The sequence below is a fragment of the Triturus cristatus genome, chromosome 7 (assembly GCF_964204655.1).
Source record: "Triturus cristatus chromosome 7, aTriCri1.1, whole genome shotgun sequence".
NCBI lineage: Eukaryota > Metazoa > Chordata > Amphibia > Caudata > Salamandridae > Triturus > Triturus cristatus.
Window position 1 is genome coordinate 765,578,223 of NC_140590.1, and position 25,226 is coordinate 765,603,448.

General features: G+C 44.4%; 1 protein-coding gene across 1 annotated transcript; it reads right to left on the minus strand.

Annotated features, from left to right (window-relative positions):
- Window positions 1-3,729: 3,729 nt before the first annotated feature.
- On the minus strand, window positions 3,730-25,226 carry LOC146810500 (uncharacterized). The gene is made up of 4 exons (XM_085614429.1): window positions 24,734-25,226; window positions 20,378-20,444; window positions 8,527-8,550; window positions 3,730-7,054 (listed from the first exon to the last, which is right to left on the minus strand). Exons 1-4 carry the CDS (start codon window positions 24,897-24,899, stop codon window positions 7,006-7,008), a joined length of 306 nt encoding a protein of 101 aa, XP_085470555.1. The 5' UTR covers window positions 24,900-25,226; the 3' UTR covers window positions 3,730-7,005.

Consider the following 25,226-nt stretch of genomic DNA (forward strand, 5'->3'; position numbering starts at 1 on the left):
CGGAGGTGCTGGCCATTCGGTTTCTTCTGATCGGGGGGCGGCACGGGCGGCCATGGATCGGGTGGTTACGCAGGCCCAGTCCGGGAGGCCCAGCATTCCCAGGTGCTCCCTTCTCTCGACGGTGGCCCACGGGGAACTCTCGAGGTCATTCCCCAGGAGGCAGTCCACGGGGGCATCGTCCCGGACCGTCACCTTCAGTAGGCCGGAGACCCCTCCCCATTCAAACGGGACGCAGGCCATCTTACACATGCTCTCAGAGTTGTCCGCCGAGCGGACGGGGCAGAGAATGTTCGGTAGGATCTGCTCGAGCTTCACCAGGTGACAGCAGACGGCCGTCACGCTGGCGCCGGTGTCACGCAAGGCCTCGGCTCTCTGTCCATTAATGGTCACCCACTGACCGTATTTTCTGGTGTTGGCGGGTAGGGGGGCCCGCGGAACCATGTCTCTTCCCCCTAAGCATGCCAGGACCATGGCGGCCGGTTCCCACCCTTGCTGGGCCGGCTCATACTCTTCGGGTCCCTCCGATGATTGCTCTTCCCCTAGGGCAGCGGCAGCTACCTGGCGGGGCTTGGGTGTTTGGTTTAGCGGGCAGTTCGGATCATTGGCGTAGTGGCCTAGTCGCTGGCATCGGTGGCACGTGACGTTGGCTCGGTACCCAGGCCGCAACGGGGGGTTGCCCCGGCCGGCCGGAGGCGGGGTGCTGGCTACGGGTGTTGCGGGCAAGGCGTCTCTCCCTCGCCCCTGGCCCCCTCCTCCTCCCCGAGGACGGTGCTGGCCTTGGTTGTTTCTGGTCTGTTCGTGTGGCCCCCTCCGGCCCACTCGGGTGCTTTCCCATCGGTCAGCTTCGGCGGCGAGCTGCCGGGGGTCAGTCAGCTTACTGTCGAGTAGGTGCTGCCTGAGCTCGACGAAACAGTTGTTTGATAGGTGCTCCCATACCATAAGATTGAAGAGTTGTTCGTAGGTGGTGACCTGACTTCCCTTGATCCAACCCTCAAAGGCCCGGCTGAAATAGTTGACGTACTCTACCCAAGTTGTACCTGGGATCCGGGTGCAATCTCTGAACCTCTGGCGGTACATCTCGGGCGTGAGGCCGTAGCGGGTGAGGAGGGCAGCCTTCATGTGGTCGTAGGACGACATTTGGTGATCGGGGAGCTGTAGCAGGGCATCGCGACCCTCATTGATAAATCTCCCCCAAAGTCCGGCTCCCCAATCGCTCCGGTCGATCCGGTGGGAGGTCATTGCGATCTCATAGGCTTTAAACCACTGTTGTATGTCGTCTTCTCGGACATACTCGCGGACCACATCCTTGGGGATGTGAACTTTTTTCTCAATTGGCCCTGGGGTGTGTGGTCGCTCAGGCACCCCCAGTTCCTTATTCTGTTTGCGCAGTTCTATTTCCGCCAGTTGGCGCTCGTGCTCGAGCGTTATCTTTTTCTCTTCCAGCTCTCTCTGTCTCTGCTTTTCCTCTCGTTCCTCTCGAAGCCGCATATGCTCGAGGTTGAGTTTCTGTTCCGCTAACTTGAGTTCCCCATCCATCTTGAGTCGTGCCATCTCTAATTCGTGTAATCTGACTCTGTCTCTTTCTCGTATCTCCTCCTGCGAGAGGCCCGTTCCCCGCTCCTCGGGAGCCGTGGCGTTCCCCTCTGGTGTGATGCTGTTTTGGTCTGGTGTGACGCTGTTTTGGTCGGGGGGTCCTGCGACCCCAGTTTCTGTCCATGACTCAAGAGCGCGCTTTAGATCATCCTTGGTACTCAGGCCGGTGGTAGCAATGCCAAGTTCTATGCAAAATTGTCTCAGTTCGCGGTGGTTGTATTCTTCTAATTTCTCCATTTGGAACTTCTCGGTGGGGCTGCTATCTTTGCTCGACATCGTGCTTTGTCGTGGGGTGAGCTACTCTCTGTACGATTACGCGTTGATTCGGATCGCGCCGCTGGCCACCAATGTTAGAAAAGGTAGACGGACCGGGAGGGTCGGCCGGGGTCAGGAGGAGAGGTCTCCGGGGAGAGCCGTCTCCAGCGATCGTACAGATAAGTAACTTCCCCCCCACAGACAGATGCCACACAAGGATAAGGTTCAGTGTTCTTTATAAGCACTTATTTAAGGTACGGTGGAATGGTACAAGGAGGTCTGGACTCAGGGGTCCCCTCGATTATAGTCTCGCAAGGTAGGGAAGGGGGTAGCGGGGCAGTCTATTTACCAATTAGGTAGTTCTGATGAGAGGATGATGAGCTCACAATCCTCGAGCTTGGTGGTTAGGTGGTACGGGCCGCGGCAGCGCCAGCAGGTCCCGGTGCGGATGGTCGATACAACGGGCCGCGGCAGCGCCAGCAGGTCCCCGGACGATATACGGTCCGCGGCAGCGCCAGCAGGTCCCGGTGAGGATGGTCGTTACAACGGGCTGCGGCAGCGCCAGCAGGTCCCAGGAAGATGGCTGTTGCAGAGGGCCGCGGCAGCGCCAGCAGGTCCCGGTGAGGATGGTCGTTACACGGGCCGCGGCAGCGCCAGCAGGTCCCAGGAAGATGACTGTTGCAGAAGGCTGCGGCAGCGCCAGCAGGCAGGACGATGGTTCACACGAGCGGCTACGGCAGCGCCAGTAGACCGTCACGGTTGAGTTCACTCGGTGTCTCTCGACTCCAGGATACAACTGCCTTCCTGCTCCGGAGCTGCCTCAGTTATAGGGCTGGTGCCCTTTGATGTCCGGACCCTCGCACTTGGAGGTCGGAGGGTCCGGGATGAAGGTGTCCAGACACCCAGCAGGGGGTGGAGCCAGTGCCTGGGGGAGCTGGGGGCGATCGGCACCTGGCGGGGGAGAGCCCTTGACAGTTCGTTCTCCCGTTGACTTGCCAAGTGGTCCGCTCACCTCCTGGGGGGATGGTGGTGCCGGGATGTCGGGGCCGGCCAGGCCCGGGGTTAGGGTCGAGGGGAGGCCATGCGGCCGCGTGGTGCAGAGCCCCAGATGACGGCTTGACCCGGCCGGGAAAGCCGGTGGGGCTGGACCCCGTGATGAGTAGGGGTCCGAGGGCAGAGGGTTCGTCGGGAGACGGGGTACAGGTGCTTGTCGTGGGGATATGCCAGGTGGGCCGGAGTTCGGGCCCTGTCGAGCGGGGAGGGAGCAAGCCGTCTGTGAGGCCTGTCCAACAATCTCGCTGGTGAAGAGCGCCGATGGACAAGGAATGAGGGCGCGCGTGGCAGAGGAGCTCATTGAGCTGTGGAGGGGGGCCATGAAGATGAAGTGTCAAAACCAGGCAACGCCTGGCACCCACATACATCTTGAAATCACACATGCCACGTGTGTCACACAGTTATGTTTCCTTGCAGTGTGACAGCCATCTTAAAGGAAAGCAAATTAAAAGGAATGTGCGGTGGTGAAGTGCAAGTCTTGAGACAGAAGATTTTGCTGTATTTTGGAAGATCAGCAACAGCAGTGGCGCGTGACAAAGTTCTCGGAGTTTGAAGGTACTGTTCTTGATCAATTTAAAAGAAAAGAGGTTAATAAGTGTGAAAAAGCCAGATTGAAACATTCTTTAGGAAATGTGGAATTTTAAGGATAACTACAACTTGGCTAGAGGATTGGTAGCTGGCGAAATGTGGCTACATCATTTAGTGTTATGCCACCACCTATATTTCTGCAGAACCCTGGAAGGCGACAAATAAAGAGGCAACAATAACTAAGATCTTTCGAGAACTACTTGCTTGCAACAGACGCAAAGAAGTTGGAAGCTGACAGGAAATTTGCCTTATGTTTAATGCTCGAGGAGGTGAGGGGCAAAAAGTAACCAATCTTCATTCTGAGATTGAACCCAAGCCATCTGAATGTGGTTCATCAAATGTGAATAAGGAGGCAGTAAAGAGATAAGAATTACAATTTTCTGGATAGCCAAGTATGATTGTGAAGCGACATAATTTCTGTTCTATCAAGCAAGGTTGCCTAGAAACTCTATCTGTGTAGCTGAACTGGGAATACTGGCCACATCATTTGAATTTGGGATTTCAGTACACAGTATTTACGTTATCAAATTGTTACTAATTGCTACTCAAAAAGCGTCAAGTTTAGAGGAAAATATAAGTATAACAAAGGGTATAGACAGATCACAAATGCTGAGTGAGGGCATGTCTGGTGGCAATGAACCGGTTTCCAAGCCTAAAATGCTCCTTCTTTTTTAATTTATATAACTTACCCATAGGGTAGCTCCTAAACATTTTATAGGACAGGGTGCATTGTATTGAAAAAGTTGGACATGTACCTTTAAGTTTTAAAAGTCCCAGAAGTGAAAAACTCACAAATACGTTTTTCACTACTGTGAGGCCTACCTTTTCCCATAGATAGGGTAACCTTATGTCATTTAATAAGTGGTAACTTCTGTTTGGGAGCAAGGTTGAAATATCATTCTTGGTGTCGAGGGAATTGTAATTCAAAATCTTCATTAATGGTAAAATTGGATTTTAACACACAACTCTGAAAATGCCACTTTTAGAAAGTTTGCATTTTCTTGTCCTAACTATTTGGTGCCTACAGCCTGTTTCCTGGGTCACTGACTAGGTGTAGTTGGCAGTGGACTTTTGTGTATTCCTCTCAAACAGCCACACGATAGAGAGCCTGGGTGGTGGCAGGATGCGCCATCCAAGACAGGATGGGGGAGTGGAGGTGTGCACAGCCCCACTTGTAGTTCAAAGACACTCCTTCAGCTCACATACAAAGAACTTCACACTAGCCTGTTGTGCCTGCAGACTGGCTGGGACCAAGGGAGGAAGGCACTTCTGTAGGGGGAAAAATCCAGAAGTTTCTTCCACTTCAAAGGGGGCATCAGGTATAAAAATGGAAATCTCACGCCCACTCTTCGGTTCACTTTTGGACCTGCCGAAGGACACTCAGAGGACTGCCCATCTGCCTGTGGCCTGCTGTGCATTTTAGAGGACTGTCCTGCTGCACCCTGCTGCACCCTGCTGCCTGAAGCCTGGCCTGTGCTCTCAGAGGTCTACCCTGCTGTTTGAGTCCCCCTTTCCTGCTTGAACCCAAGACTTCCAGAGTGACTCCAAGGGCTAGTTTGTTGGCTTCCTGATCAGAGCCTCAGGGACTTGAACCATTTGAACCCATACCTAGACCTAGCCTGAGTGAGTCCTCACCCTCCAAGTGGTGCCCCTCCAGTCCTGGACCCTTAGAAGTGGTGTTGAGGGTGCCAAGATAGCCCAAATCCGAAACTTGGGACTTAGAAAGTTTCCTGCCAAAATGTGCTCTGAGAATGAAGTGAAGACTGCGGACCTACCTGCTCACCAGTCCCCCAAGGTACATCACCATTCAGCCTGGCTTTGAGTCAGCTCCCTCTAAGTTCTTCTTTGCAGTACCAAATCCTGTTCATCGGCTCCTCGCAGAAGGGGTCTTTGGCCTCTTGGAACCTTAATTGGCTACAGCCTGCAGCTTTGTCCTTCTGGAGTTTTTTGACTTCCAAAAAAGAGACATAGTACCTGATTACAATCTTGGCTGATGGGATACTCCATCACAAATGTGACGGATATCCCGTCTGTCGTATTAGAATTCCTTATATCCTATGGAACTTGAAATTTGGCGGACTGGATATCCGACATGTTTGTGATGGAGTATCCCATCCGCTGATATCGTAATCAGACCCTAATTAGGAAAGAAGAAATATTCACTGCAACTTCTCCGAGCAGCTCCTCGACAACAATGCCTCCTCCTCGGACACCGGTGGCTGCCTTGCTCTGCTGAACTTTACCTTCTCAGGCATTTTTCTTGAAAAATTCTTCTAAGTCCGAAGGTAAGCGCAGACCGGACCCAATCCACTTCATGTATCTGACCCGCAGTCCATTGTGGTCAAACATAACTTTGAACTTTGCCCAGGCCTCGCACAACTAAATGTCCACGATTGGAGCATTGATCATTTAGGCTCCATTTCTCATTTAATGCTTTAAAAATTCATAACTTCGGTTGTACTGTTTGGATTTTTGTATCAAATAAGTTAATATAATTAATTCTATATCCCTGCATTGGTGTGGGATTTTTATGTTGTTATGTTTTTACTTTATTACTGTTCAGATGCCACTTAAATACTTTACAGCAGGGGTCTCCAACCTTTTCTATAATAAGATCTACTTTTGTTCAATGAAAAACAGCCAGAGCTACTAACAGTAATGGTGGCCACCCCTTTTAAGATGGTCAGCAGTGATAACATCAGGGCATTAAGCAGGGTTGCAATCAGTAAAGTAAAAAAAATATCAATTTGGAATGCCTCTATATTGGTAATGCATAAAAACCCTAGTTCCAACCCCCTGGCACCAATGTAATAATATGCTTTAAATACATTTTGAAAATTCAACCATTTTTCTCCAAACATCAGCTTACAAATTATGAAAATAGACACATTTTTGACTCAAATACATGCTTTTGTACTTTTGATATACATAAAATATTCCAACCAAGCAAAAGCTTCTATAATAGTAGGATGGGCTGCAACCAGGAGAGCTACTCACAGGTACCTGGAGAGCTACTGGTAGCTCACGAGCTACTCGTTGGAGACGCCTGCTTTACACATTGCCTCTAAGTTAAGGCTGACTTATTTTGTGCCAAGCTACTGGAGTGTTAAGCACAGGTTAATTTAGTGACTTTTGTGGTTCACCCTGATGGAGATTGTGGCTGTTGCTAAAGATGGACACACACCACCCCTCTACCGATAATCCAATTTCTCACAGGGGTTGAAGACATTTTGTAAACTGGTGAAGTTGGGGAAGTTGATGCTGACTAGAGCGAAGATCCTGGCGAAGGGTCTAGTAGTTGTTGCCAGTGTCAAACCAAGAGTCAGAGTGAAGAGCTGTTGCAAAGTCACGGTGGCAGCAAGACGAAATAGTCTCTGATCCAACCAGTGAAAGGCTTCAGTTGAAAATCTTGAGTTTAAAGAAACCCCAAAGGCAGAAAGCAGTTCACAGTGAGCCGAGTTGCTGATGACGATCAAAGCACAAGTCCATCAGTAATTGTAGAAGATCAAACAATTGTCACAAGTGTAGATGCAAGAGTCCAGACACCAAAGGCAGTAAAGAGAACCTGCAAAAGAAAACAGCGGCAGACTGAAAGACTTAATTTGGGTCTAGCAGTCATCATTTTCAAAATGGATGTCTCTCTTGTCTTTCCTCCTGCACATTTCAATGTTTGTTATTCCTGCAGCACACAGTCAAGCAGAATTATGTTTGTTTATTTCCATTGTCATTGTTCATTCTGTTGTCAATGAATCTTCCCTGGCTCAGTCATAAAACTACAACTACCTCGTTAAGATCTTATCTTTCAGCTAGCTCACTCTACCCTATTAATTCATGCTGTTGTTCATGTATATAGTTAGTTCCACCATCTCTAGATGGTATTAGCACAGAGTGGGCCGAATAATTATTCATATAACGGGATAGTGCTTGGGTGTTAAAGGAATATGATGCTTAATGTGCCTGTGCTCTGATTTGCTGAGAATGTAACACATACAATCACACAAGGATGATTCTGCATTTTTAGTGATTTCTTATGAGAAAATAATGTACAAAAACCCTCAATTTTGGCGGTGAGCAAGAAAACGTTCCTGTTCTACTAGGGATGCTGTCCGTTTCCCTCGTGATTTTGCTGCCCACTTGAACTATTTTTGCTTTTGCTCTTGTCTGTAATGCTTTATTTGCCGAGAGCCTTCATAATAATTACTCTGGATTATACTTTTGAATTTTTTAAATAAATCCTCAACTTTTGTGATGGTCTATAAGTCAGTTTTTTTAGTGAGTTATTTGTTAATTGACTGTATTCCTTATATTGTTGATGTTTAGGAGGTGCTTTACATTAAGGACACATTGCCTCATGAAAATGAGGTTTAACACCGTCTTCTATTCATCAATGTGGATGTTCTGTTAAGGTAAATTTCGGGGTGTCAAAATTGGGGCCACACTGTATTAATGTACATTATGCCTCAAGCTCATTACTTGATTAGATGCTGAACCAGCAAGGTCGGCCAAAACAATTAATTGAAGTGAGTGGTCTGGGCTCTCGGTTCTCTATGGTGTATGTTAAGTGGGTGTCTTCGAAAAAAAGCTTGCTTTTCCATTTTGAAAAAATGGATTTATATTAGAAGAAAAACCCCAGCTCTATATGTATGAAAATAATAATTTCCAATGATACATTTGGATTATTGGGTTCAAAAGCAACCTATATATTTTAAGTAGGTGTGCTAGATTTTGTAGGGATGCCGGGAATGAAGAGGTGGAATCAGGTAAACCCATAAACTGGCTTCACTGGTGCTAAACCGAGGGATTACAGTATGTTTACGAAACTTTCAATGTATAACAAAGTATCTCCTTTACAAACACGAGGGGAACAAATTGGCCATATTTATTTGTTATGAAGGTGGCAAACCAACGCATGATGGGCAGATCACCTGAGCGTTTAAGCAGACACACACACACAGAACAAATACTCTTTAGCTTCTCAAACCAGGCACTACTTATCATCTGCATGAGGCCACAGGTGGAGTCTGCCATGCCCAATACCTGCACAAGCCAGTTAGAGATCCCCTGCAAAGACAAAAGAACTCAGTTTGAGAACAATTGAAAACAAAGAACTTTGTTCAGAAGGAACATCATTTGAAAAGAGGTTTCCTACAGAATGAGATTTATTGATTTTAACATCAGGGCCCCCGATTCACAAAAGTAATCTGAGACAAAATCCCAACTTTACGACTTTCGGTATTCACAATAGGCATTTAGGAGTAGTAAAGTTAGGATTTTGTCTTAAATTTGTCTTAAGTTTTGATCTTAAGACAAAATCCTAACTTAAGTTTAACTTAAGTTTAACTTAAGCCAGGATTTTGTCTTAAAACCAAAGCTTAAGACAAACTCCTAACTTTACTACTCCTAAATGCCTATTGTAAAGACCGAAAGTCGTAAAGTTAGGATTTTATCTCAGATTACTTTTGTGAATCGGGCCCTAAGTGTTTAGGTGTGTTTTCATAATACCTTTCAGTGTGAAAAGCTCACACTTATAAATGGATGGAGGCGTGCACTTAAATTCAACGTGACTTTCATTAGGAGAGTCCAGCTTTCTGTTTGGTCAGAAAATGTCCAGTCGTCTACTTTGACGCACTAAAGCATAAATGCAATGGAAAGTTAAATTTGAACCAGCATCCCAATGTTAGGGTCTTCACAACAAAGGTGACAGCTTGATAGACATGTGGAAATTCTTTCTGTGTAAAATACTACTAATCCTGAAAAAACAGCACCAGTAGGCTACAACCCATTTCAAAATCAGAACCGTGTGCATGGGACAGTTGGGATCCAATGCCGACAGCAACATTTTCTCCCCATGGGTGGCATGGGAAGTGTGGGTTCTCACAAGAAGACACAATAAAATGAATGGTCTGGTGGAAAGGAGACAGGATATTTCATCTGAATACTGATGAGTCTATAAGAAAATTTTTCAAAACATAGGCTTTCTGATGTAAGTAGATCTGGACACATGGATCAGATGATCTCCTTCTATTCACAAGTTCAGGGGTGCCACTCACAGCTGGGTTATGCGTTTCCGCATAGAGAGCATGTATGCAAGTTGACGGGGATGGTAATCTGGGACTTCAAGTGGAAACACCAAGAGTCATAGGAAGATGCAGTGATGTATATGGAATGATATGTTTGCACTCTGTCTAGGTGTGAACCCAAATAGCTAAGAAGCTGTCAAAAATGCCATAAAGTGCAAAAATATTTTAAACACCACAAACCTCTTACAAAAGCAAACTAGGATTTCCACAGCTAGGGAAATTTTGGTTTTGTGGTGCCAAAGAACGTGTCTAAACTGAAGGTTCTGGGGTCTATTTACCAGGACTACTGGACTCTGGAGATCAATTACGAGAGAGATAATGATTTTGTTCTAACTGGTTTCTAAGAAGAGGACTACTGATGCAGACAATTACCTAAATCTCATAAACAGCTGATTGCAGTCACAATTCTCTTGTACAAGGGACACCTCTCGCTCCACTAAACTCACTGCATCACAGAATCTACTGCAAAACTTGATTCAGGATTTGGGTAATGCAGCCACGGCCCGTGCAGGTAAGAGCGCTGGGGCCAGCTGAGGGGGATTTTGATGGACGTTGATGAGCGGGAATTAAATAAATAATTAATTTTCCCTCGTCGTCCGTCTAAATCCCCCCGACCCGGCCCCACCGCTCTTACCTGCACGGGCCGCAGCTGGGGTAAAGTCCCTTAAAATGGGGGGCCAAATTAAAAAACACATAACCACAGCCTATCAAATTGGAGAGCTTCCTCACATGTTTTCGTCTTGGGCTTTTATAAAGGAAGACATGGGTTTGCACCCACCAAGCAAGAAAATATGTATTCCAAGGGTAATAACACAAGTAGGGTATATGCATTTACCGTTAAAAGCCAAGGGAATGTTGAGGTAACATCATGCACATGGCTGCACACAAACCAGGAACGAGATCAGTTGATAGCCAGATGCTTATGCAGTTAGGACTGCCAATCAGGTCTTGATCTGCCTTCTAGGCCAGATGGGGCTCTGGGCAAAATGTATATTGCACGCAGAGACCAAACAGTGGAACTGCCATGGGGTCTCTGAGGCTGTTTTAGGAAGAGTGAGGCCAGAAAGGCCTTATCCTCTGTAATAGAACCACCATTCTCTGATACACTCGCTGTACTCACAGATGATGTCATTCATACTGCACAAATGCTCACCACCCTCATATAGACATGGAGGTTGAATGGCCTGAATTATGGTGGACTGAATGGATTTTACATGGAGAATATGAATGGATTCCACCCTCCATCCCCACTGATTAAAAGCCATGCACCCCACATCAGAATGCCTCCTAACACCATGCAACACTTCCTCTAGCTGTCGGATAAGGTATACTTTAGGTCCATCCAGCCAGCAAAGCATTGTTCTCTACTGATGGAACATCAAAGGAACACATAATCATGTCCAATGAAGGGTTAACAACAGGTCAGGAGAAAGTGAAATCGTGCAGAATGGCACCCCTGTTCACATTGTGGGGGAATGTTCACCCCTACAGAATTCTTTTGAGGGTCTTCAAAAGAATCCACAGTTAAAATGGAGCAAATATTAGAAATCAATACAAAGTAAAGATATAAGAAGCTTAAGGGCAGTATATTGCCAGCACATGGGTAACAATAACTGCGTTGAAACAAATGAGCCCAAAAACATTCAGCAAAATATTGTTCGGACTGAAATGTCTCGAACAAAACAGGAACATTCTAAACTCTGAACAGTAGATTGACAGTAGAGTGATTTCACACCAGTTATTACAGCTGGTTAATGCTCCCCTCTTTGGAATCTTGACAATGATGCTTTGGTTTCAGACTTCTGGTACTTTCGGTCCCTCCCAAATCGATGTAAACAGTGGTTGGAGGATCAGGGTCTGCCATGATCAGTTCTGCATTCAGGTTGTCCTGGCCAGGAGCTTTTTCTTTCTTGAGAGATCGGATGGCAGTGAAGATATCTTCTTTCTGTGGTCGGGCGGTGTTCACATCCAAGTCTGTATCTGCTTCTTGGATGTCCACTTCACTAGTTGGTACTGGTCTGTTCACAACCACTTTGATGTGCTCAGCCCTGCATGCTGCCTGTTCTTTCTCTGTCATGACTAGTCTGCCTTGCTTGTCCACGATAGAGGTGCTGTATTGTGCACACGATTTACCACTGACTTTCCTCATGATCTTGAAAACCCTCCCTTGTTCTCGTCTACTGTCTGCCTCCTCTGGCAAGAGTATCCATGTTGATCAGCTGTCTGCTCTTGTCATTCTTTTGAACGCCCTGTTTGCTTCTATGTACTGTGGGTTGTACTTCTACTGCTGTCCCTCAGATTTGGCCTTCATACGTTTCTTTGCTGCCCCCTGTCTTCAATACCTTGCAATCTGTCTTAACTTACACATTCACTCCTCTTCCTTGGCTTTGTACTCAGGCATCTTTTACTGTTCTTCACATATACTGAAGAGACCTGGTCCAACTTCTAGTTGACTGTGTCTGTAGCTCGCTCAGACTGGTCTTTCATGTCTGCCAGGAGTTTTAATATGTTTATTATATGTAAATGAATGTTTTCTCGGTCTTTGAGAGCTGTAATTTTGCCATTTTGAGGGGCTTTCGTCTCATGACTTGTGCTCTATTTTTCTGAGCTTCACAAGAGTGGTAACTACATGGTGATCACTGCAGGCATCCTCTTCCCTCCTCACTTCGACATCTTGCAGTGATCATCTCCAGGTGTCGCTTATCATCAAGTGGTCAATCTGGTTTCTGTCTCTGCCTTTGGGTGAGCACCAAGTTAGATTGTGAATATCACAGTGGTCCCTACTTTGGCCAGATCATTTGTGGAGCAAAATTTCAACAGTCTCTTTCATCGCCGTTCATTGTTCCACAGCCTTCCTTTTCCATGGCTCTGTCATAGTTTGTGTTGTCATTACGCACTTTAGCATTCAAGTCTCCCATCATAATCTTTAGCTCATACTTTGGCATGACTTCAAGCTTAACTTTCATCTGTTAGAATATGTTCTTAACTTTTGCCTCTGCATCTTGTTTTGGAGAATAGCACTGAATAATGGTGGTGTTGATGTGTTTGCCTTTTAACCTGGCTGTCATGAGTCTGCTGTTGACTCGCTTCCACTCAGTTAGGCATTTCTCGGTTCCCTTGTTCAGGATGATGGCTACTCCTTCATGATATTGGTCATCGTCTCTTGCTGAGTATAGAACCTCCTCTCCAGTTGTGGTTTCCAATCTGCCAGATCTGTTCCACCTACTTTCGCTGACCCTCAAGATGTGTAGGTTTTAGAGCCTCATCTCAGATGTATTTGAGCTAGTTTTCCTGTGTCATACATAATCTGTACATTCCCGAATTAGATTCTGGTCTTGCACTTGGCACTCAGAACTCGTTTCATCCTATCAGTAGTTTCCTTGCAGCTTTGAGTACAATCAATCATACATGTCTCATGCAGAGACTCTGGTAGTCCTTCTACCCCAGAAGATTTTGCGGTTCTTGATGATGTTTACGTAACAAATGTTTTTTATGGGACAAGATTGTTAGCCTTGTGCGCAACACCTAACCTGGAGGACCAGTGGATTGCACTTCGTCTGCTCTTTACTCTTCGACTTGTCCAGCTTGGGAGATCCTGCAAGGAGACTAAGCTTCCACCATCATAGCTCTCCAGATCACTGCGATTAGCAAGCCCCTAGACCACCTCAAGTAATGATCGTCCGAGGGGAAATAAAACAGTTTTGACCCCCCTCTATGGCATTATCAATTTTTTACACCCCCCTCTAAACAGGGCGAGTAATAGTTCCATCATCAATTCTGTACCGTGAAAGACATCTGCAACCCAGCATGTTTAGATTGTCAATCCTTGTTCAAAATAGTTTAGTAAATGTGCCAATTGTCTACATTTTTTGAATAATTGCTGTGTAGAAACTGTCTACGTGTTCAGGATGTACAAAGGTTAATGATGTTAACTTTATTAGCTCAAATTGGAGCCTACTGTCAGACATATAATCTCCAGCTAAGCATGTGTTTTCTATTTTATGCCATATGGCCTATGAGAAATGGAAAATGCATCCTTGAATTTGTATGCTAGGGTATAGTTTGTTTATTGTTGAAATCTATGCATTTTCAAAGTTAATTATTATTTTCACAAGACTTTTATTCATGGTTTTTTGTTTGATAATTGATAAAAAAATCATAGTATGTAGAAAATTCTTTGTCTGGCAGTAGTGCGTACATTTGGCATGTATAGTGTAAATTTCGATGAATGGATAGGTAATTGTTTTAAACATCCTATCCATCATCTAAGTTTCTCTATTTTCTAGTTTCACTATTTTCTAGGGTTAAGAGGTTGTGCAGAGAAGTAAATATTTGTTTTTAGGGCTATGGTTGTTATGTAAAAGAAATGGTTCATGATTAAATGTTTCAGTTAGTATTGACGGCATTAGGATATCACAAAGTTTTGAGCCGGGTAGGTAGTGTTTTACTTGCCTTTCTTTTTCTGCTAATCATGGGTTTTAAATCTGGGATAATGGTTAGGTCTCCAGCAACCTGTATAGGAATGTTGCTTGGTACCTTCCTTAACACTGATCCAGACAGCTCACTGGAGTTGCCATCTAAAGATTGAATTTGCTGTACAGCTGTACCATGTCTCTTACTTCCAAGTGTTGCAGAGGGAGAGTGGTAATGTTCAGTAGTTCTCTCAACATGGTCCCGGATAGTAATCGCTCTGCCTCTCCAAGTTAAATAGCAATTCACACAGCTTCAGTGAGTCTTGGGCCCAGTGTTTCTGTCCTAACAATAGATATAACCTTGGCGTTTTAATAATTTGTTCCCTCCTTTAGACTGAACAAAGTTGGTATGAAATAGGCTTTCCATTGTAAACATGTTTTAAAAAATGAAAACATTATTAATGCCATGTTTAAATGTAATACTATCAATCACATTTATTTGTTAATCTGCAACTTGCCATTTCAAATATTTTAAAAAAAGGAAATAAAAACGAAAAGAGTAATGGTTTTTAAAAATGTTCATTTGTCTCTGATTTGGAAGAAAAATATTTATGTTAATCTGTGAGAATATAATTGTTAACCCCTTAACTGCTTGGCCTATTCCCCCCTCAGCATTGAAAACGTTTTTGATATTTGATGTAATTCGCCTTTAGGGCTGCATAACTTTTTTTCCATCTAACGTATCCACGCAAAATTTGTGTCCTTTTTTTCCAATATCCTGGGGATTCTAAAGGTACCCAGGGTTTGTGGATTGCTCTGGAGGGGAGCGAGAAAGTAGGCAAAATATGGTTATATTTTGAGTATTTTGGGAATAATAGGAAAAAAGATCTCCGGATAAAACTGTCTGCTTTTTTCCTCAACACAGCATCAACAAACGGTTTGCTGTGCTAAAGTCACCATCTTTCCAGCTTTCAGGAACATGCAGAGCTGAATTTAAAAAACGATTTGTGTACAACAGTTTTGGCATTTTTCAAAGAAGTAGTTCATTTTTCATATTTTTAGTGCTCTCAATCCAGGAAAGCTATGGATTTCTGAAAAGTATACAACATTCCGAATTCAGCAAGGTGTCATATCTGTAGATCCCTCAAGGTTTTTCCAAAGAAAGTAACTATTCAAATAGTGAAATATTGAAAATGAGTAAGAAAAAACTGCCATTTGTGACAACGCTTGCATCTGTAATTTTTTGTCACAATGGCTGATTTACAAAAGCAATATACCATTACCTCTGCTAGACCCTTCTGGTTCTCGGTATAGATAGGATTTGTAGGGTCTTCAAGAACACTAGTTACCCAGAGCCAAAAACTGAGCTGCTTTGTACACAGATTTTTCTTTGTGTACCGAGTATAGATCAATTCATATAGGGAAATATGTAGAGTGAAAAATGGGTATCAAGAAAACCCATTTATTTTTGACATTAGCACAAGATATGGAGTTTAGGAGTAATGGTTATTTGTGCATCTCTGAATTGGTGGGTACCCATACTAACATATAATTCAGAGGGTATTTTTCATAATGTCTTCTATTTTACATACACTGGATTACATTGGGAAGGCCCAAATGAAGTGAAATCCAATTGGTAATAACACATATATACTATTCTGTGCTCACACACGTCTTCCAATAAAAATGGTACCTGTGTGGGTAGGCCTACTGCCTGCAACAGGAAATGGCCGAATATGCAACATGAATACATAACATTTTTCCACTCAAAACAGTCCCATTATTTTCAAAGTGGGTATCTTTGGATTTTGGGACCTAGTTCAGCCGGCACCTGGGGAAACCTCGCAAACATGCACACTTTTGAAAACTACACACCTGAGGGAATCCATGGTGGGGTGACTTGTGTGTCTCTCACTAGTTTTTTTTAAAACCAGAATCCCTTGCAAACCTCAAACTTTGACTAAAAGAGTACATTTTCCTCACATTTCTGTGATGGAAAGGTCTGGAATCTGCGGGGAGCCACAAACTTCCTTCCACTCAGCATTTTCACAAGTATTCTGATACAAATGGTACCTCACTTGTGTGGGCAGGCCTAGCGCCCACAACAGGAAACGGCCCAAAACGCAACATGGCTACATCACACTTTTCAACTCAAAACTGACCTTTGTTTTGCAAAGTGGGTGTAGCTGTGGATAATGGGCCCTAGCTCGGCTGGCACCTAGGGAAACCTAGCAAACCTGAATATGTTTGAAAACTAGGGTAATTCAGGGTGAGTGACTTGCCATGTATTATTACCCCGAATCCCTTGCAAACCTCAAACTTTCAATAAAAAACACAATTCCTCACATTTTTGTGATGAAAAGTTCTGGAATCTGCAGGGAGTCACAAACTTCCTTCAACCCAGCACTCCACCAAGTCTTCTAGTAAAAATGGTACCTCACTTGTGTGGGTAGACCTAGTGGGTGTGACAGGAAATGGCCAAAAATGCAACATGGATACATCACATTTTTCCACTCAAAACTGGCCATCTTTTTCAAAGTGGGTAGTGGAGAATTGTATCTCTGATCTCTGAAGCCTCTGAGAGGGAGAGTCCTCCTTGGACTCTAGATGAGATCAGCCTTGCTAAGGTGATGATGGGGCTGAAGCCTGGAAGTGCTGAGCAGAAGCGAAACACAGGACTCTCCACGTCTAAAAGGGTGTGGAGCTCCCTTAAGGTGAACTCTTGCAACTGGAGGCCTTCATTGGAAAGATGTTTGTGAGAGGCTAGTAGTCATGTAGGGATTTGAAATAGTGAGAAGTCCAGGGTAATAGAGACTCAAACAGCATGGAGCCTGCAAATCCCCAGAAAGATTATATCAGCAAGAAGATGTCAGTTCTACTATGAAAGAAGACTTGCCAGGAGTGTCCATTGATATATGGAACCCTGGACACCGACGGCAGAGGCCGGAGAAGTAACCCCGCCGGAGGAGAACTGATGAATGATTGGTAAGACCCCCCATAAGTTGGGTCAGCAAAAGCTGGGGCCCGGTAGCACACAGGTGAACCCCGGAATACAACATTGCTGTGAAAAACAATACAAACCCTACAAGAATTACAAGAAGAGATTTGGTTAAATGAAAATGAGAGTTGCACCAGCAAACCCTTAGACCTAGAAAAGCGTTTAAAGGGAGTATGCAGAGCAAGTTGCCAAATTAAATTAAAAGAGGCATTTCTCTTAAGGATAACTGAGTACCTCCCAGAAATGACACACAGAAAGGCCTATTACCATATTTGAGATCGATGCAGCCAACAGACATCCAACAAACCTTGCACCCTGTCATAGCAAGACTGCAAGGTGAGCAAGTGGCTATAAAGATTGTGATCACAAACGCAGATCTTCAAAATACTGCTCAAGCGCTGAGACATGATTTGAAGGAGGACCTAAACTGGGAAATGGAGGAGCATATTCAGAGGTTGCGAGCCGCACTGGGGACTAAAATTGATTAATTGTGAAAAGAAATAGGAGGGGTCGGCCCTAGAGTTCTAGAAGTGGTGAAACATACTGAAATACTGTGAAAAGCCCAAAGCAATGCAGGAAAAACAGTCTTTGGTGGATAGTCTTGAAAATAGACCATGAAGGGAGAACTTGTGTATCGAGGGTCTCTAGTAAGGAGCAGAAGGCCCTAACATAATGGTGTTCATGACAGGTATGCTCTCAATTGTAGTGGGGGATGGTCACTCAGAGGTGAAGCTAAACAGGGCACATAAGGTTGGCATCAATAGGACACATCAGAACCTCAAACTCAGGTACATTGTAGTGAAATCCCATAATTCCAGTGAAAAGGACTAGGTGCTGCCTTTTTCTAGAAAGAAACCGATTTATACATTTTAGGGATACACCTTGTCATGTTTTCAAGACATCTCACAAGCCACCCAACAAAAAAGAGCATCATTTAGACCAGTGCCAGTAAAAAGTTAAGGGAAGGTGAGATCCAATATCAAATGCGCTGGATCCACACACCATATGTGCAGTAGAACAGTTTCCTCAAAAGATGGTGTCTCTGGGGTACCCTCATAAGCAAAAGGCCCCAGCGGCAAAAACATGGGGGATGCAAGAAGCAAAGACCGAGGGGCAAGGAGTGGTACCATAAATAACAAAATTACTCAAGGACACAGAGTGTTAGCACACTTTATAATTCAGAAAAGTAGGTAGGCTATAAGCCAGAAAGACAGCCACAGGCTCATAGATTAGAAATAGTGTATTTAGCAACATACTAAAATGTGAAGCACGGCTGGGAGGGGATCTTCATATGAACATTGAAGGTTACACATTTTTTCCCTGATCCTGGGTATAGTCGTTGCAGCAACCCCCAAATTAGGAGTATTCTGGGCAGGCTGGCATGGAAATATCGTCTTTCATGGAGCTCCACTTGCATAATACCCAGGGGGAAGGCTATGTTTGAAGAGTTTGAAATGGTTTAATATGATTATTGCAGGTTTATTATTGTGACTGGGAGGGAAGGGGAGGGTGGAAAGGGGATAACATCCGACACTCTGCTAAATGAAACAGCGTTACGTTTACACAGCATTTATCACACACTAACCCCACAGACAACCCCAGTAAAATGTGTTGCAAATTTGAACTCCCTAACCATGGTGAAAATCGTTTCTTAAAATATTATGGGGCTTAATGCCCCAGTCAAGAGGTAAGTGATATGGGGAGAAGTAAAAGCCCAGCTGGATATTCACCTATCTAAAGCTGACCAAGGCAGAATCAAATATAGGGATTTTCCATTACTATTGTTTGCATCCACTGCTAGTACACACAACACGGTAGAAATATTTGTTCAGAGGGGACTTGGAAGGAAAGTGATGCACAGCATATGTTGCAAAGTAAGAAGATTGCTAATAATGAGAGCAAAGGTAGAGCAACATCCTATCACCTAGCAAAGCTATTTGCCCCAAAGTTAGTGCATGATACCTTTCTCTTATCTTTCTCTCGAGAAAGCAACAGGCAACCTGATTCTAACTGGAGACTTCATTAATGTATAGGAAGGCAGTTTGGGTAGTGATAAGTCTGTGGAATGAGGGACCAGAACTTTTTCTAAGAAACCTATAAACACCCTAAGGGAATTAGGGCAAAGTGAATGCTGGTGAGAATTACATCCAGATAGGGACTAAACCTATTTCTCACATGTCCAACGGTCTTAAATCTATATATATCTTACTGTGATGAAAACTCCCCTATTCTCATCAAGATAAAAAGTAGGCACAGGCCAGAAAGTGGTCTCAGACCATCCCCCCATGACAGTAGAGATTACACCTAGTACAAACCTGTCTCATAGATTCTCTCGGTAAAGCAGAATTGTGCCTTGGGATGACAGGAAGTCAGAATATAGGTACTGAGTCCCTCTACAACATCAGTGTCTGTCAGCAAAAATCCTGGCTAGCTCACAGTGCCTCACCTGAACTCCAAACCTTCCCAGAGTAGCCGGTGATTTTGGCCACCTAGAACATGACCCTCTAGTCCCAAAGGGAACTGCGGAAAGAGATCATCACCTTTCGTTTCTCACTCATGCATGCCCTTAGTAAACAACAGGAAGAAGCAAGGAAAGTGTACAGTATAATTATACTATCGTAGTCTATCATGAAGCAAATGTGATGTGATAAGTAGGCAAAAGCAACTAAGTAACGTAATCAGCATTACTAGCAGGCTGTAGACAATAAACACCTCTACCATGGCAAGTCATCTATATGTCTATGCCTATCCTTCCTGTGTAAGCAAAGGGATATATTTGTGATCTCTGGGATTAGCAACAGACCTCAAACCTGGTGTAAATGATTAGGTGGTCCGCATCATAGGTGTAAACTCAGTTTACGCAAAGCTGCATGTCAGGCTATGCAGGCATTCGTCCCAAGACAGGTTCCTCTGCCGAAATTCTCCTCTCTGCCGCCAAGGGGACAACACACAGTTTATATTATAAAACTACTGTGTTGGAAAGCTGCGGCTGTGCTACCATGTTATGTCTAATACGTTAGGAGCTTGTGCTGACCAGGCAAAAGAAAACAGTACCCTATTTTATTATGTCTTCTAGGCAACCTTGTACAAAATGTCCATACTGACTCCCGAAGAGAATCACTGAATAACAAAACCACATGGACAGCATATTCCTAAATTAATGTCATAAAAACAAATGTGTTATGTGAGGCTAAACAAAGCAAAAACAGCCTAAAACATCTAATATGCTAAACTAAGGGAAACCCAAAGTGGGCACAGAAGTGACATCAATACAAAACCAAGACGAATGCCCCTATGAAAGATACATCTGTCACTCCTAACGGATCCAGTGTTTATGGGCAGAATTGACACACAAATTAAAGTACATTTCTTCATTAATGAAAATGACGATTTCTCACCTGTGGAGATTCGGGATGCCTTTATGGCGGCAATGATGCGGAAGCGTATTTCCCTGATGGCACATATCTGTAAATTAAGGACAGATGCTAGAACAGGAAATAAAACAAATGGAAGACACTTATAGGAGACTATCCTTCATGGCTAATTACAGGAAATTTAACAACCTTGATAGGACAATTAACAACAATATACCTGAATAAACCTAGCTAATACTCCTACATCTTAAAAGCAGTCATATGTTGCTCTATGACCCAAACCTAGCAAGCCAATTTAGAGGAAAAAAAGAGATGAACTAAATGATGAAAGATTAAATCCCCCCAAGGCACCCATATAAAGTACTTGGGTGTTAAAATTACATGGGAAGCATGCCAGCTATACAGCGTTAATTTCCCTCCCTTGTTCGAAGAAGTGAAGGGACGCCTCAATAAGTATTTATGTGTATTTCTATAGCGTGAACCTAGCCAAAAGGCAGTGGAGCGCTGTACATTTTTAAAGGCAAGCTTAAAATGACAATTAATAAAAGAGGAAATTGGGGTGTGGGTGCTTAATGTGTTGTGAGGCATAGTTCTTTAAAGAGGTGAGCTGAAAGCCAACAGAGATGGTGAGTTTGTCTGCAGGATATGCAGGAATGCTTGTCATAATGGCTTTGTAAGGGGAGCCAATGGAGTTCTAACAGGATAGGGCAGTGCGATCATATTCTTTCAGGAACTGGATGAGATGTGCTGGTGCATGTAGAATGTCCCAAAGGGGTGCCAGTCAGGTGTTTGAGAGGCCCTGAAGAAGGGCATTACCACCCTCAAGCAAGAGTACAAGGGCTTGAACATCTGTTCTGAAGTCGCTTTCTGGAAGAAACAGTTTGACCTTATTTAAAAAAGAGAGCTGGTACCAAGTCATCTTTGTTTGTTTTTTTGACAATGTGTTCTTCAAGGGTGAGGATGGTGTCCAGAGTGAATCTAAGTGATGACATTTGGTGAGAGTTGCGGTTCAAAGCTGTCAAGTTTCATGTCATTGAGCCACATTTGTACTGTACCTTGTTTGTTGTTCTTGGCAATTAATTTCTTCTTGGTTTGGTTGACTTTCAGGTAGGTGCTCGATACCCATGTCTGGAAGATGTACAAGCAGTGTTTGAGGCATTGGATGTCTAACACAGAGAAGACTTTCAAGTAGAGTTGTGTAGCATTGGCATATTGTAGAATAGAGCACCAAGTAGCCTCATTTAAAGGTTGAAGATTACAGGAGACAATATCGAACCCAAAGGCACTCCACACATGATAGGGACCTTTTGTGCCCTGGAGGTGCCCATGTGAATAAACACATGTTGATTAAAAAGGTAGGAGAAGAACCAATGAAAGACATTGCTTGTGAATAGCATTTGCGACTCAAGGGTGTGTATGAGAGTGGGATGGCCGACTGTGTTGAAGACAGCTGAGAGGTCTAGCAATAACAATCTTCATCTGTAGTCAAGAGGGCATTGTCTACAATGTCTAAGGTGGAGGTCTCTGTGCTGCAGCGTGATCTGAAACCAGGCTGGTAGTCGTGCACGAAATGGCTTGCATTGATGTGATCTTAGAGTTGAACATAGACTGCTATTTCAATGATCGTGATGATGAATGGTAGGTATGTGATAGGCCAGTACTTGGTGTGGTCATCAGGGTGTAATGTAGGTTTCTTTAGAAGTGGCAAGATCTGGTCAGTCTTGAGAACTCTGGGAAGATGTTTTGAGCTAGGGAGCCACTGATTATAGTAAGTGGAAGTAAGAGAGCATGCCCAGAGAGAGCTTTGATGAAGGACGATGGTAAGACATCATCTTCCGAAGAGGTGACTTTGAAGAAGTTGAGTACGTCAGTGAGATCTGGGAGAGGTGGGGCTCTGAAGGCTAACCATTGTGGGATTCTACGGGAAGGGATAGGTGTAAGAGATGAAGCTGGATTGGTGTTGTCGATGTGCAGTCAGATCTGTATTTTTTCACTGAAGAAGAGGTTGATAGCATTGCACTCTTCTGTGGAGTGAGGATAGGGTCGTCTGGCAGGGGGGTTGATGCAGTGCTTAATTGTCTTAAACTGTGTTCTTCTGCTGGTGGCTTGATTGATGGTGATGATATAGTACTTTCATTCAGCTGATGTGATGAGTTGTCTGTGTGTTGTGCAAAGAGACTTCAGTATCAAGAGGTTCCAAGGATTTTTTCTTTCCTGTCTGTAGATACATAGTTTATTGTCAGCAAGATCTTTAGAATACCAGGGTGCAGCAGGCTTTGCCTTGAACTTGTGTACTTACTAGGTGCGTGGATATTCACGTGGATTTTTTTAAAAAATGTTGAAGTTGTTAAGAAGGTTATTGGCGTTGGATGTGGAGTTGATGGAGTGAGGGATAAGTTCAAGCCTTAGGTTGTCAATGGAAAAGTGTTTGGGGATCTGAAGGTTTGGTCTTCTCTTTTGTATTGGTCTTAGTTTGTGGGTAGTACGCTGTGCAGGAAGATAGGGATGGCAAATTGGTCAGTCCTGTTTCAAAATGATGCATATAGGCAGACGGATCAAGTCTACATTCATTAGATGTTTTCGATTTAGCCATGACTGAGATATGCTGGCTTTGAGTAGATAACAAGGGTCCTTTAGTATATCTTGACCCAGTCTGCTGAGCATTGATGGAGCAAAAAGGCAGTAAGGAGTTCATAGTTCATAGTTGTAAAAATGTCCTGTGTACTTTCTAGCAACTGGTTCATCAAAAGTTTAATCTCCACCAGTTTGTGTGCTTGAGCATCAAGTTTAGACTTTGCAGAATCAGAACTACATACATTCTCTTCTCCAAGTTGCTGTTTATTCTGTGCTGCAAAAGAAGATCTCCAGCTGGCTGAAGGGCAAACATGTTCAAGCAGAGAATCGTTGGTGCTATTAGTTCATTAGAAGAGGTTTGATTCGGGAAGAGACTATATTCTAGGCTTGATCCATCAAAATGGTGGCTGAATTTGGTAGACTGGGTGAATACGTTTCCCTTACATAACCAGCAGTATCATTAACTGTCACAGATTTAGGGCAAGCGCCTTTGTCCTTCTTCTGATAAAAGCAGGTCATCTTTACTGGAGATTTGGGCTCCTTATTAACATTACCAACATGTGTTAATATTGTTTTAACTTCTTGAATTAGATTATCAGTTTCACTCAGTGTCCAATTTTCAGCTGCCTGTCTGGCTGGCCTTAGGTTATTTAGTCGCTCCAGGTAAGGACACATATGTCTTGAGCTTGCCCATTGTGCCACATTGAGCAAAGAAATGAGACCCAGGTATTAATAAAAGAACGTGCAGGATATTAATCAGTTCGGTTGTATTAGTTAAAGGCCACCAAAGTTCTGATCAACCTGCAAAGTAAAATAACTAACACTAACAGCACACTCTGTAGATATAAGTTTAGTTTTGTAGGATGAAATGTCAAGGGGGGTTGCCCAGTCAAGCGTCTTCCTGGTGATTACAGGTGAAGACTGACCTGCCCTTCACCCAGACATGACCCGAAAGCGTTCTGCACAGCAAGTGTTGAAAGGCACTTTACAGTGCTGTTTGGCATGAGGGGCCCTGCTCCGCCTGCCCCCTCCTTCTGGTGCCTCTGGTATGGCTGGGACTCATAGTCCCCAACTGTAGTGCGTCTTGCACAGCTGGCGTTGAAAGGCGGTTTATAGCACTGTTTGGCATGCAGGGCACTCCTCCTCCTGGCTCCTTCTACCTGGGGCTCTGGTGCTGCTGGGACTTGTAGTCCCCAACTAAACAGTGTCTTGTGCAGCGAGTGTTGAAAGGCTCTTCATAGTGCTGTTTGGCGTGATGGGTCCTCCTCCACCTGCACCTTTGGTGCTGGTGGGACTCATAGTCCCCAACTGAAGAATGTCCCATACAGTGGATGTTAAAAGGTGCTTTATAGTGCTGTTTGTTGTGCAACCCTTCCTCCTCCTGCCCCCTCCTTCCTGTGCCTCTGGTGTTGCTGGGACCCATAATCTCCAACGGAAGAGTGGTTACTCAATTACACGGATGTGGGTGGTTAGTAATGGATTACTGGTGATGGTGAGAATACAAAGTCGAGGAAGTGGCTTTTCGAGTATGTTGGTTGTGTGACATGCTGTACCATGTTGAATGCATCCATGAGATTTAAAAGGGTAACTTTTGTTTTAGATGAGCTTGTGTTGTCTGGAAGGTTGAAGTCACCCAAGAGGGTGTGGATATGTCGGATGGATGAGATGGTGAGGAGGAGATCTGAGACTTAATGAAGTCCTTGCTCTGCCCACGAGGCCTGTAGATGAGATGAAAGGTGGCGGTCTGAGCTACATTTACCCAATGGCATATCAGCGGCTCCATGGAGTTGAGTGTTGCTTGCTTACCTACAATGCAGGACAATGACGACTTATGGATGACAGTGAGGTCTTCTTCCTTCGTACGTGTCCGGTCCAAACATTGGATGCTGTAGCCTGTGGGAAAAAGGAGGTCTACAATGTGTAAAGATGCAGGGGTGAACCATGTTTCTGTGATGAAGAGGGCATCAAGCATCTGATGGGAGATTAGGTCTGCAATGTTTAGTGCATGGAGTACTGCAGAGCCAGCGTTAATGAAAATTAGTTTCAGTCGTGGCCGGCATGGCTCACGGCTGGGAGGGTGGGGCGGACGGGTGAGTTGTCGCAAGGGAAGGGGGGGCGCGCAGGGAGTAGGGGTTCAAATAATAAAAATAAATTACCTTCCCGGGTCCCGCGTCTTCAATGCTCGCTCTGCTCCTGCTATTTCTTGTCGGATGTCAGTGGCTCACAAAATGTAACAAAACCACTAACCTCTGAAGATCGTCAGCGGGAACAACGGCTTGCAGAGTGGCCTCTCTATTCC

Excerpts from the sequence above, each read along its gene's own strand:
- LOC146810500 (XM_085614429.1), bottom strand. The coding sequence starts at position 24,899 with ATGCTTGATGCCCTCTTCATCACAGAAACATGGTTCACCCCTGCATCT. Across the intron at positions 8,551-20,377 it reads GGCATCCCGAATCTCCACAG|GGGATCTCTAACTGGCTTGT; the intron begins GTGAGAAATCGT and ends TTGTCTTTGCAG. Across the intron at positions 7,055-8,526 it reads TCTCTAACTGGCTTGTGCAG|GTTCTCTTTACTGCCTTTGG; the intron begins GTATTGGGCATG and ends TTTCTTTTGCAG.